Source organism: Xiphophorus hellerii, chromosome 3 (assembly GCF_003331165.1).
Source record: "Xiphophorus hellerii strain 12219 chromosome 3, Xiphophorus_hellerii-4.1, whole genome shotgun sequence".
NCBI lineage: Eukaryota > Metazoa > Chordata > Actinopteri > Cyprinodontiformes > Poeciliidae > Xiphophorus > Xiphophorus hellerii.
Window position 1 is genome coordinate 6341004 of NC_045674.1, and position 14885 is coordinate 6355888.

General features: G+C 35.1%; 1 protein-coding gene across 3 annotated transcripts in view; it reads left to right on the plus strand.

The window, feature by feature from the left end:
- thsd7ab (thrombospondin, type I, domain containing 7Ab) overlaps positions 1-14885 on the plus strand; it is a 226578-nt gene that overhangs the window by 101909 nt on the left and 109784 nt on the right. For 2 of the 3 annotated variants that reach the window (XM_032558677.1, XM_032558674.1), the window contains exons 5-7: positions 357-425; positions 7321-7476; positions 8897-9100. In XM_032558677.1, coding sequence (XP_032414568.1) covers positions 357-425; positions 7321-7476; positions 8897-9100 — 429 coding nt within the window. The remainder of the gene's footprint in view (positions 1-356; positions 426-7320; positions 7477-8896; positions 9101-14885) is intronic. The other variant, XM_032558676.1, reaches the window with a different exon arrangement.

Consider the following 14885-nt stretch of genomic DNA (forward strand, 5'->3'; position numbering starts at 1 on the left):
AATTATTTACAGTCTTTTGTGGGATTTGTTTCTGCTGGTCACGTAGGTAAATGTTTTTTGTAAGTCCTTGTCTTCCCTTCTCCCCTTACGTAAAAAAACCAAATCAGATTATTTTTAATCCATGACCTGAGGTCTGATTTGTCAGCGTGAAAACAAATGAACTCCAAACAGCAATTACCTTCCTCTAAAGAGAACATTCGATCTGTGTTTAATAGTAAACACATTGAGGTCGCGAGGCCTGGCTCTCTGCTGCTGCTCTCTGCCTGTCTCTTCCCCTCTCTGCTTGCATGTCTGACAGAGTCTCCGTCTCCCTGCTGTGTGCGTAGCTAATAGAGCTATTTCCCCTGTAATTACAGCGGGTCAGACCCAAAGACAGCAGAAGCCTAGTGTCCCCCCTCTCCTCTCCATCACCTTCCAGATTACAGGTAGGTGATTTTAGCCATGCTGAATATGAAGCCTAAACCGTCATCGTCACTCCCAGACCCAGTTTCCTGCTTCGATCGTCTCCTTTTTATTCTTTCTTCTCTCTTGGCTGCAGTTTTTTCCTCCTTTTCTCCTTGAATTTCCTCTTGGCCTCCTCTTTTCTCACCACGGATCACCCACTGCTTCTAATTCTCCTACATATTTGCTGTGTTTTGTTTCTCACTTTTCTTCTTAATCATCTCTCCCATCTAAGAAATAATGAAGCGAACTAGGGATTAATTGGATTAATCGAATATAAGTTTAAAAAATGGATCTTAATTCAAAAGAATTTCCAAAGTAGCGAAGCTGAAGTTTTACTTATTGAGAAAATGCTAATGCAGCAGGATATCCTCTGATGAGACAGACTTCACTTTAACAAGAAATTACTTTGTGTTTTATTACTTATTAAATCGCGAGATTTTATTACACAACTGTGTAAAATTTAATCAGGTGAGTCAAAATACCTGCACAGGTTGGAATAAAACAGCTCTGGATTGATAAAAATGTCTAGCAAAGTCGGTTTAAAGGTTTTGATAGAGTAACAAGGAGACCATAAATTGGGTGGAAGAAACAACCAACTAAGTATCTCTTTTTTATTTACTCGCATATTGATGGGAATAAAGTCTTTACTTTTTTGTTTTTCATTTTTCTTCCCACTAAAGGTCGGATAATCTGTCACCGAATTTAATCCTTTTCTGTTATCATCCTCTCCTCTTCTAAGCTTTTCCTTTTTTACTGCTCTCTTTTCCTCGTTTCCTCTCTGTCCTTGTAGTCTCTCCGATATTCTCCACTTCGGTTGTCTTCTTGTGTTCAAATCTTTTACCGCAACTTCTTCCTATTTGATGCCTTTTCTTTCTGCTGTTTGAACACAGCATTGTTTCGCAAACAAACAAAAAAAACTATTGATTTCAGAAGCGCTCAGTGTAGCTGCGATTCTTTTCAGTTTCCAATAACTTTTAAGTGTTTGAAACATTTTAATTTCAGGAGAGTTACAACCTCAATCTGGAGTTTTTCACTCAATCTGAGCGCTGAATTTAGTTACAACAAAGTTCTTCATTGTGTTTAAAATGGAGTAGTTGGAGCTGCAGAGGGACTGGAAGAAGGAAAAACTTTTATCGCACACAAACAGAATATAGATGCTAAGTGTTGGCGAGCCGTTTGCTACCTCTGCAGACTGCAAGCCACACATGCAGGAGGGATTCCTGTGCAGTGCTGTCAGTTTTATCTCACAGGGGAGCGAACTACAAATGGACTTACAGACAAGCAGAGAACAGGGATGTTTCATTTCTTCACTTCAACACAAGTATTACGTTGGTCTTCTGCTTAATATTCATCATTGTACAGATTGAAGTGAGTGATTCCCCAGTAATGCATGGATTAACAGAGGATCAACAAAGTTAGTATTTGACTTTCAGCGTGGTTCTAACTGGGAATTAGACATTTTGCATTTCAAAAGGCCCTCGTCTCTCCACAGTTCTCAGGGAACGATGATTCGTTAGTAAGTCAGACTTTAAGCTCTTAGATGTCTTGTTGAAACAGCTGGAGATGCTTTTACTGTACAACTACCTAAATAGGGAGCGTACGGTGCCCCCTAGAGGACATGGGTGATTTTTTTCTTTTGCATTGCCAAACGTATTGCGTTTCCTCACAATATTGTACTGGTCAGTTCATGCAGCATAATTGAGTCTTTCTCTTCTATAGAGGGACCATCAGTCGATGTCACGTTGCGTCAGCAGCCACTCTACTGAGCATGTTGCCTTCAAAGCGCAACTAAAAATACATTATTCCAACTACTAAAACTATTTACAATTAGGCTATTAAAATCATTTACGACTCGCAGCCCCTCTAATTGTGAACAAACTAAGAAATAATTTTATTTGTCCTTGGCACGCTAAATATAAATTCATTTTTTTACCGTGAACAAAATTGCTAGCAAGTTATTATCTGACGTTTGGGGCCATTTTCTCTCGTCATTTATCGATTCACCTGCATTTAATGCTTTCTGATCCTTAACACTCATCTCATTGATTCACTAATGTTTGGTAGCATAATTTATCTTATCATGATGTGATAAACAGTTGTAGTCCACTCACTGACAGTATGCTAACTATTGTTAAAACAGCAAGATTAATAGATTAAACCAGCGGGTCTTTGTGTAGTCAAGTTAAATATAAGGTTTTTGCAAGGTCTATCCATCTATGTTAGTGTCTCGTTTGTGAGATATTTCAAGTTTTATATCTGTTTCTTAAGAATAAAAATGCACCACAAACCTATGTGCAAAATGCAAAAGCAAAACAGGTCAAACATGGGATTTCTGTCTCTTCTAAGACATAAACAAAAACCAAATAAAAAATACATCCAGACTATTTGCACTATTTTTGACTTATTTTCTCAGGGTAATAAGGTCATCTGACAGTTTTGATTGTGTTTTTTTCCTGTTGGTAATCTGATTAATAAAGTTTTCATATGCAGTCCCATCTCACCCTTTCACAAACATGAACATGCAGTAATAAATTGATTTTCAATTGGTTTTATTTTTTTGCACCAACGAGTTAAGAATGTAGAAACTTGTCTCTTTTAAGGTATTTGCCATTTTAAATTGGCTTTTGTGGTTGTATACAAAATAAACCAGGGTGTGTTTGCTTATTTATTGCAAGGGTACGCAAAAGAAAAATTTTCCCCCATGTTTCCAAGGGGCTCCATAAATAAAGATATTTAAACTTTTTTTTGTATATTCACACAGCGTCTGATGCCTTTAGACATCAGCTTTAATGTGAGTTGGATTCCCTTTTAGTGTTCTGGTTTACAGAACAGATGGTGTCAATTCAGGCTGTTTTGTTTGCCTCTGAGGTCTGTAATTAAAATAAAACAGGTCTTTTCACTGTAGCAGGTGCTGATGAGGACCTGAGACGTCACGAGTTGATTACAGACACTTATTTCAAATTCGCTGTGATTATTTCAGAGAAAATGACAGGGTGTTTATTAAAGTGTCTTGTAAAGTCATTTGGACAGCATAGTCATTTTCTGATTTGACAAACAGCAAAAGCTTCTGTATTTTAACGTTTTAACAGCATTGAGAAAAGTGCCGCAAAGTGCAGACTGTTGACCCTTTGCCCGTGACGTCACGCTCTCCATGACTGACGTCAAAACAACCAACGCTTCCTTTGAAGCTAGTCTAAAAACAGAAATCTGTAACCTCCTATTTAGTTGATTTCACTTCAAAAATTGTCATAGAAAAAATAAGGATGCAAACCAGACTTTTTATTTTATTTTATAACTTTTAATGAGGAAAATATGACGTCGTTAATGTTAAAGACTGCCAGCCCTCGGTTTAAACGCGGATTTCCAGCGAACACGTTTTACACGGTAAGTTTAACGTCCATATACTTTATAAGTAAATATTATTAGAAATATATAAAATATGGCATTAAGGAGAAGGTACACGTCTAACCGTTGGTAACCATGGAGACTACGCTGCACCGTCATGTAGCCTAGCATGTACGGGAAAAACTGGTTAGCATCTCGTCTTTTGTAGGTTTTTGATGTTGCTCCGATGTAAAGATCACCTGCTGTTTATGACATAGTGACATAAATCATGTGGTGTGAATTCAGGTTAAGTCGGTAATTCGATCAGCACGTTTCTAAGCTAGCTGTTTCCAACCTTTATAAATACCGTCGTCTGTGAGCTCCGTCCAGGTGTGTTACGTTCACGGACAAATTAGCTCGATTCCAACAAGTAGAGCCATGAATAAACGGGCAAAAACAACTTGGGAAAACAATTTCAGTCTCTGTTCAGTACTCCCAATCCTCATTTTCGACATCCGTCATGGCGCCTAGAATGATTAAGTGACATAGTTACAAAGGGTCAATAGGGAAAAACTTATGGAAGGAAACATAAAATGTACATTGGCTATACAGTTTGAAGACCATCTATATTCCAGAAAACCACAAAACCTTACCAAGAATTTTTGTATTGCCAAGAATAGTTTGTATTGCAATTATCTTGTTAAATGTAAAATAAAAGAAAACGTTTCAGAAAAATATTGGAGCGTGGTTTAAGTAAACAATTCCTTAATATTAATTCCAAAAAATACTAGTTCCACTGGCAGATTATTTCACTTATAAAAATACATGTTTTTCCTATGTTAAAGGTGAAATAATCTGTCAGTGTACATCAATATTAAGGAATTGTTGACTTAAATTAAGCTCCAATATCTTTCTGAAAAGTTGCTTGTAAATTACTTTTGTCTTATTTCAAGTGTACTGAGGCATCTGAAGACAAAAATACATTGTAACATTTTGTGTTTTTGTAATCCAGCAAATGTCACACTTAAATGTAATCTGTTCTGCCTCAGTTATTTATGGCGTGCTTGTTTAACCAGTGGAAATGTTCTAAAAGTATATATAAAAAAATCTTTTAGCACAACTGGAGATTTGAAATGTTTTTTTTTGTTTTCTAAAATCATAATGTTTTGTTTCCAGGCAACATGAGCTGAAACAAAGGTGTAGTTCTGCTTCTGCAGCATCAGATAAACTTGTGAGGTTTTCAGATGGAGGATATCTGATAAAAAAGCATCGTTGGTTTTCAGCAAAGAACCTTTAATCCCACCTACCTCAAAACGGCTGCTTAAATGTCAGGTTTGCTTGACACTCCTGCACCAAACAACCTTATATTTTCTTTTCTTTCTCAATGGAAGATTGAAGATCATGTGTGTGGGAATCAGTATCAGGACATTTTGCTATAGATATAATTTTGTAAGTCATCTGAAACTCCTCCTTTTCTCACTCTCTCTTTGCTCAAGCCTTGGCATTAAAAGTATTTTGAGAAAACTAATGGACTGGAAAAGAACATAATTTGAGGTAAAGCAGAGGAAAATATGGGAGAAACTCATCAAATGTTCAGATAAGAAATAATTGGTTGAGAAAACATGGCATTTATAGAATCACAAACATACTCTTTACTTTTAAAGTTTAAATAACATTTAATTAAATCAGTTGTGTGGATCTTACTATACTTCCAATCTGCTTTTACTTCAGAATTTCACATTTGTAATTTGACCCTTCGATATTTCTGAATAATGTTCTTTTTTGTTATTTTATATTAAAAAATGGATTAAATGTGACTTAAAGGTACGACTGTACAGGCTTGTTTTATTTTTGTAAAATAGTTTTTTAGAAGTTTTATTTAAGGATGCAGATCGTCCAGGTGGGTCTTCAGACTGAGTTGGACAGGAACAAAAATCACCTGGATTTGCACCCTAAAATGATTTTTAAGTTATCAAATAAGACTATTCTATTTTCTAATAATAGCACATTAAAATATATATGACAAATTACCTCCCTTACTTATGTGTGCATTCCTTATAATGTTTCTAAATCGATAATTTTCACTTGTTTATAGAGTAATTAGAACATTTAGTGTTGAAAACAAAAAAATAAAAGATATTTAGATGTGGGAAAAATGGTACCATTTGTATAAAAACAACCGTTTTTCAAACAGCTGTTTTTGCACTATATGTGTTTACAGTTAAGCTCAAAATGATTCTTAACTCAAAACAAAATTAGATTTAAATCTGGTAATAAATTAGGGTGATGGCAAACAGGCCTTCTAACCTCCAAACTTTGAAATTAAGTTTCAAAGTTTGGAGGTTAATTTCTATGACCTAATGTAAGTCATAGAAATTCTCATGAAAATGTGAAAAAAAGCAAAAATAATATGTTTATTTGGTTTCATACCAATAGAGAATTTTCCACTATTTTATCTCTATTGAGATGCTGATTTTTAAAAAATTAAAATAAATTTGAACATTTTTAAAATGATTGTTTAATTGATACCCTTTTTGTTTCGTTTATCTCTTGAGAAATATCCATTTATTTCTTTTATAGCAAGACATTCAATAGCAAGAACATGTTATAAGATAAATAGTTGTTTTTTAATCAATATTAATGGATTATTTACCTACACAAGCGCCTACATCTTTCTGAAAAGTTACTTCTAAGTGTACAAAGATATTTGCACCACAAACCAGACTTAAATACTTGATGAGATTTTGTGCTTTTTGCAGTGTAGGTGTAATTAAAATTGCACAGATAAGTTCTTTGTGACAAAGGTGAACAACTTTAAACTGCAGCTTTGGTTTAGATGAGTTTCTATTCCCAAGTAAAACCTCAAACAGTGACCAGAAGCTTTAATGTTGAATATTTGGAGGAATTCTTTGACAAAACTAACATTCTGATAAAATATGCAACCATAAGGGCATTATGCCAGTGTCTTTCAAGAACATATTATGTCTGTTTGTTGTGTCTCTCTTTGATGCTATGCATGCAGGTAGCATCTGTTTTCATAGAATCGTTGCGGTGATATTTCAAACTGCCATCCATTTGCCAGATGCATCAAGTGAAGGAGTTTCTAAATTCAACATGGCACCATGAGGGAAGAAGAAGCCAAATTACACCTAATAGAATAAACATGAGCCAAGACAGCCTCCGTGTTTTGCTGCACCTTAGTGTTGCATTATATCCTCTCTGCATCTCCACTGAGAGTCAGAAAGCAGAGCTCCACCATGTTTCTAGTTGCTATCAAGTTGCTGCAAGAGATAATCATTGCTAATTTATCATTCTGACATGCTAACAGGGAGGGGAGAAACCAAACAGAGGGATAATAGCATCTACCTCGCAGGCATGGTTTTTTTTTTTTTCTTCTGATGCAGTTTTCAGCTTCTCCCTGTGGGATTTTTTTATGCCAATAATGAGTAAATAATTATTTTTGCATCCTTGTTTCCTGATCCAATCAGGTTTGTTTGTTCATTTGTTTTTCATGCTGGTTATTTTGTCTTTTATTTTTGCTGACCTGCACAGCCTCCCGCCCGGTGGAGAACCAGCTGTGCACGGGTCCGATCCCTAACAGATCCCAGCTCTGTCAGATCCCCTGTCCCATCGACTGCGAGGTGTCGCCGTGGGGGGCCTGGGGGCCGTGCATCTTTGAGAACTGCAACGACCAGACCGGAAAGAAAGGTAAAAAGATCAACTTTAAAGGGTCAGCATTATGTAAAATGGACTTTTTTTTAGCTTTATATTGTCTTATTATGTTATTCCCTCATCAAAAACAGACCTGGAGTGTTGCTTTGATTCTTTCATGCATGTTTGAAAAATCCTTTAATCTCCATGGCAACCATTCAGCTGCACAAAATGCCTGGGTGGATTTCATATTTTAAGATAATGTCATCAAACAGACAAAACATTAAGTTATGGGCAAATTCTTGCATTTTAAAAACTGAAATAAAGAAAATGACCACAAATAAGTGCAAAGCAAGACGTTCAGGCATAGGAAACACTTTTTCTCTATATTAAACTTAACGTGCTTCCAGTGACAATATTTATTTATATATCTTATAGATTTGATCACTTATGGTTATATTTGCATTATTAATCTTTACCACCTAGAATTGATTAGCTTGTCAAATAATAAGCATTTCCCCCTCGGGATCAATAAAGTGTATTCTATTCTGTTCCAATATTTACTGCATGTTATTAATCTCTAAATGAAAAACAGGTTCAGCAGATAGAAAATAACATTAGAACAACAAAACTGGTGTGAAAACCCATGATCTTATGTATGTTTGTGTCTCATATATTTTTGGTTAAAATATGTTTGTTTTTCATTTAATTGAAAAACAAACATTCAATTAATATCTTTTTTGCATATCCATAAATTTGAGTAAAATTTCTGGATATGCTGAAATTTTACTCAAGTAAGTGAGGCAGTAATTCACAATAATATTACTAATTTAAAAGTAAATAGTATAGCGCAGTAAAAATACTATTTAAAGTTGTTACTCTAGTATATGTAATTGAGTAAATAATACGGCTGGCAGAAAAATGTGTCATGGTGTAAGTGTTTTATATCAGTCCATATCAATAATTATGGATTAGTTTTTTGTTTCAAATTTCTGAAATACTGACGAACTGGGGGTGTTACCTTATCCAGTTTTCACTCTACGCTGTTGTTTTTCTTTTAATTTTTAAGCAGTTATGAGGCAAAGGGGGGAAACTTTAAACTGCTGCTGTGCCAGTTACTCAGCAGGTCGTTGCTAGGTAACCAAAGAATGAGTGAGTTGCTAGGTAACCAAAGAATGAGTGAGTTGCTAGGTAACCAAAGAGTGAGTGAGAGTTGATTCCACCAACTTTGCTTAGCCGGCTGTGAGAGGTTGAGCGGCTAAAGTCTTTCCTCTGTCTACATCTCCCAGAATGCTGTGCGGTTCTGGATCAGAATTCAATGAATATTTAAAATATTGAATATTCTATCCTAAATTATTTTGATCACATGCCTACCGTGATGTATATTGTCGCTGATTTATGTTTATATTGATGACAGACTATATTCAAACCAATGGAAGGATGTCTTTTGAAGTCTTTTTGTTTTTTTTACCTGTAGGCTTTAAACTGAGGAAACGACAGATTACCAACGAACCAACCGGGGGCCCAGGAAGCTGCCCTCACCTTGTGGAGGCCATGCCATGTGATGAACCCAGCTGCTACAAATGGCAGCTGGTCAGTCTGGACAGGTGTATTCCTGATGACGGGAAGCAGTGCGGCCCTGGGACTCAGCTGCCTCAAGTTCAATGCATCAACAGCAACGGTGAGTGGAGGCAATTTGATCTCATTGTCCGATCGGATGATGGGATTTTTGCAGAGTGATGAGATGCTGCGCAGATGGCAATGATGCTTTATTGTGCTGTGTGTTTTCAAAACTGTGAGTCATTTGTTCAAATTAAGCACATCCGTCCTCGGAGATGGCGTTTTATGATTGACATCATCAAGCAAACAAGCTCTAATTTGCTCATCCCTGTACTGCGGTGATTTTTTTTTTAATCCACCTCCATTTGTCAAATTAAAAAAAATGACACACAGGCCAGGCTTTGCAAGAAAAACACCATATTTCTCAAGGTCACCTATCTGCTGACCCTCCGGCTTTTAGTGGACATTGACGTACGTGAGGAGATTTCCATTACACAACTCCTCTTCCCCTCATCCTTCTTCCCTCTGTCATTTTTTTAAACCTCTCCTGCTTTAACGCTTGTTTGATTCAGCTTTCCCACTCGTCTCCCTGCTGTCTGTCTCATTACAGTTTCCTCTCTGCACGCACAATTAAATCTCCCTCTCAGTATATCAAATTAGTCCTCAGAAACTCTGGGACTTGGAGTAACTTCCACTCTTTGCTGCTTTACATTATTACAGCTTTCCTTTATTACTCCTTATATTCAATGGTAATGTAATTAGCTTAGCCATAGCATAAGCTGCGTTTCCATTATAAATATGTGCAAAATGTTGAAATTTTGCTCATGTAAAAAAACAACAATTTAACAGTTGCCGTGTTTCCATTAAATCAGAAACACATTTAAATCACACATGAATAAGTTTGTCCAAGCGATAAATCATTAAAGAACATGCAGCGCCATCATCTTCCATCTACTTACTGTTGTCTTCTTTGTTGTTTGCGCCGGTGGCAATACCTGGTTGCTGATCATGTGACTCTTATGATGCGAAAAAAGTGTTTCCATTTCACAAATTTTGATACAACCAAAACACCAATGAAAAAAGATTTTATTGAAAAATTTGATTTTTTGAAATTGCCGTTATTTTCAAAACACCCTAATTACTGCTCTGAATATGTTGTGCTTTCAGCAAATTGCATTCTTTTGAGTCTGTATACTCTAGTTCACAATTAATCACTTACTAAATTAGTTGATGATTATTTAAATAATTGATTAATCATGATTAATCCGATTAATCGTTTCAGCCCTAATCCTGACTAGTGCATTTTACCATTGGAAAATATGAAGAAATTATGCAACAGCTGTTGAATATTAAATAAACAAATGAACTATTGCACTATATTGGAAGTTCCAGACAAATCACACATTCACACAGCATTCAGACGGTTGTATTTTAATGAGTGGAGCGGATAGTGTAAGCGGTTTCATTAGTTTTAATGTGTTATTTGGAGTTCAGAGTGCTGTACTTTTGCTTCAGGCTCTTATCTTGATGGTTGTGTTTCAGTTCACCTGCCGTATCGATGCCGATGAGAAACTAGATGCATTTTAAACAGCTGAAGGCATGAAGCCTCAAATTGTTTTGGCTGTCCTGAGTTTAACTCTTCTGTCTGATAGAAGGGGCTGCAGAGATACATGAAAAACAAATAACAAAATCACAAGAGTGTATGTTCACTTTCCTGCCTCTACTGACATCACTATTTGAGAAAATCGTGCAAAAAATATAATTCAAAAGCACAAAGTTTGATCGTCAATAGGTTTTTTCTTTTCTTCTCTTCGCTATGAAACAAAAGAGCAGACTGGTTGATATATAAACTAGTGGGGTGCCAATTGTGCCTAGGGTAAAACAATTTTTTTTAAAAATCTTATGGTCATATTTAATTGGGAAAATCTTTAGAAGTGTAAATGATTTAGAAAATCAATTTCAATTGGCTAAATAACTATAGTGATTAGGACTGAGACGATTAATCAGTTTAATCGTGATTAATCGATAATTGAAATAATAGCTGCTAACTGGATAATACAGACTCAAAAAAAGCAACTGGTGAAAGAATAACAGTAATTCAACCACAGCTGTACGTAATATAAATACATTACATAAATACACCATGGTCTGTAAATATGTTTGACCCAAAATGCAATTTAACTTCACTAAAGACGTGTTAATGTCTGTAGAAAATATGAAGTTTGGGTGTGTAATCATAAGAACTGAGCAACAATTTTTTGGGAGTAGATTATATTTTAAGTTACATTTCAAAGGAAAAGGAACAAAAAAAAGTAAGCGATTGGGAAGAGCAGCATTAATCTCAAAACCATAGTATTATCATTAGTGCTATCATTAACCATGAAATTATCACAAATATTACTTTTGAAAGAGCAAAAATAGCAATCAGAATATCATCATGGTAATTAATAAAGCAGGTAGCTATTGGCTTTCAGGTTATTTAGAAATCTCATCTACAAAATGTTAATTATATGCTCAAATGCAGTTACTTATAAATAAATATAAGCAGTTAATGTATAAAATGTTGGTATTCTGTAAGGTTTTACTTGTAGAAACTTGTTTTTTTCTTCTCTCTCTGTGACTTCAGCTGATTGATCTCCTTCACATCTGATGAGAATTGATTTGTTCTCTTTGGATTTTCGATCTGCTTTTCGCCTCAGCGATTTTTCACTGCAACGTTGCGGCCGCATGTTGTGTTTTTTTTGTTGTTGTCTTTTGTTTTTTCTCTGAGTGTGTACCAGTCATAAAAAACCCAGAAAAGGCCACCCAGCCAGGCCCCAGACAGCAGGCGAAGGTCGATACAAATGTTATTGAAACTGGCTATTGATATTCCCAAAGCTGACTGCTTGGCCACTTAGTCTGGGAGCTTTTTCTTCTCTGCATACGGAGCGTTGAGGTTTTTCCCCTCATAGTGGGTGGTTCTGTTCATTCATGCGTCTTTGTCAGAGCCTGAGAAATACTCAGGTTCCTTGTCGTTTCTTATTGTCATGCTTTTCCGTTTCAGTCATGATGGGTTCACTGCATCTCAGTCAAAGTGATAGCTCAATATAAAGTCAGCTGCAGTGAGGGTTTTGGTTTTGGTTTAGAAGCTCAATTCAGTCATGGAAAGGTTTACATGTTTTTTTTTAAGGGTATACATATCGCTTAACTACTTGATTTATGGCAGAGCATCAAGCAACTCACTCAGATATGTGGGTTAATATAATCCACTTATAGCGGCTAGTAGGAGCTCATCAATAAAACATGAACAATAGCGATGAAACACTGGAATCCTATGTGAATTTGCGCCTTTCATGTGAAGTGCCCCCATTTTCATGGAGATTTCTTGGAGCTAAAGGTCCACCACAATGAATATTTTATCGAGAATTCATAATAAAATACGGTATGTGTGCTAAAGTGAAAGAAAATATTCTTTATAACTGGATGAAAGTAGAAGCAACAGCTTCAGTCAGCCTAGAAATATCCAACATGTTTCTGCACTGCAAAAACAGAAAATCTTACCAAGTAATTTCAGCCTAGTTTCTAGTAAATATCTTAATACACTTGAAATAAAACAAAACTAACTGACAAGTAACTTTTTCGCAAGAGATAGCAGATTGTTTTACGTAATTAATGCCTTAATATTGATTAAAAAGTGTTGGTTCCACTGTCGGATTATTTCACGTAAGACAGACTTTTTTTCATTTTGTAAGTGAAAATTCAACTTGATTTAAAGTGGAACTCACAATATACTCAAGGGGGATCTGTCACAGGAATCAGGTAAAATATGTTACATCATTTAATTTGATAAGAAAATTAATATTCTACCACTCAATATGAAATTTGTTGATTTTTAGCAACAACGATTTATTAAAAAAAATCACAATACTAAGAAATAATAATAGTTATTCTGATACATAGATCAGTAACCAAAAATCCCTGAAAACTAATTATAGGTTACATTTAAATCACTCAGTTTATGTCAGCAAAAAAAACCCTAAATAAGTAAATGTCCAAAAATTCCCGTTCTTTTTTTAAAGAGAATAATGTCCGCAAAGGAGTTTCATTGTTGTTGTTTTTTTTCCTCAAAAAACAAAACAAAGTCCTGGAAGTATTTCTCCATTTTAATTCAAAGTCCCAATCCAAAATTAAAAATCCAATACGTCAAATTTGGAATAATTTTAACAATGAAATAACAGCAACTGTTCTACAAAACAGTTTGATAGATTTATTTTAGCTACGTTTAATTTTACAACTGCTCATTAGTAGATATCACTCTGTAGCTTTTCTAGGGTTATTGTATTTTATTTAATGTATGGGGCAGAAGCTACTAGGCTTCATTTAACCTTTTGTTAGAATAAATACAGTAAACCTGAATGCGTCTGTCGTGAAGTCAACCTACTAAACCTGAGATGACCATAAAAGGGTTTGCACAAAGACATTTGTGTGTGTTGAGACTGCTATTCCAGACATTAAATTATATTCTCAAATCTTTCATTAAACATTATTTCCATGTATTATCCAGTAACATTTTCTCTTTTTAATATCCTCATCTGAAACATTTGAACTCGCAGAATAAGAAAACTTTGCAGTCAAATAAAAATAACAAAAAAATAACCAAATTTATGACCTGTGAATTTTATTTTCCAAGGTACCAATAATACAATGAGAAAAGCAAAGTTATGTAAGGTTTTTCATTATTTTAATTCTGACCCACTCAATAACTGTATATCAGTACATCTGTGTAATCTCCATAGATTATCCTCCTCTTTACAAATCCACTCTTATGTATTTCTTTTTTTTCATTGAGTCATACAGAAAAGAATCAGATTAACCCAAATCCTGCATATCAGATGCAACTGTATACATTCAGGAGATTAAATTTATTGTAGATTCTGTAGGAAATGTTTGGTCAATAATATATTGTAAATCTTCTTAACATCTGTTTAATGATTATCTATCTCAAGTGGTCAAATTGGAGATTTCTGAACTGCTGAGTAGTAGTGCACTGTATTCATATGGAGGTCTGAGTCTCCACTGTAAGTTGAATTAAATGAAAAAAATGTCAGATTAAACAGAAAACGGGAGTTTCTGCTGACCTTGTTTGCTTGTACATTCCCAGCCTGAACAACTAGTGCTACCTTAGTGTCTATGTTTTAAATGAGGGGTGTTTTAATTGATTTGATATTTCAGTTTTTCTCTAAACCCAACCAAACGTCTGTGTTTTTGCCTAATTTTTTTTCAAAGAACATTGTTCTAGAAGCTCCGTTCATTCAAATGCAACTTTGCAAGCCGAAGAGGTCAACCGCCCCATAGTTCACATTTACAAAATAATTTTTTTTTGTCCATCAACTCAGCTATTTTTTTTTTTTGCAGCAAAGTGTTTTGTTTGGATAATGTGGTTGACTAAAGGAGTCAACATTTTCACTGTTAAACTTTCATTAGTGTCTTCTAAGCAAAAGCAGCACAAACAAAACTTTTTGCTGCAAAATGTAGTTGAGTTGATTGACACCAAATTTGTCTGACTTAACAAGTTGGGTTGTGAGGTTGGTTAACCTTTCATGACCTCTGGAAACATTTAATTTATTAATATCTTTAAAATGACAGCAGCAGAAACAAAAATCTTTGCTGCACAAATGTTTGACACCAATTTTGTTAGATTTAGCAACATCAGAGAGCAAGGTGTGGACTAATTTTCCTCAGTGTTTTATAGATATAGTTTGCTGAATAGTGGCCCAAACTGCTGTTTGACTCTAATTCTCTTATTTTTTTATTACTTTGCACTAAAACTCAAATGGTGACTCCTCACTTTCAAGAGAAATTGGGGTTTTAATTACACTTTACACTCCACCTCATTAATACAGAGAAATGAAGGAGCCATATTGTCA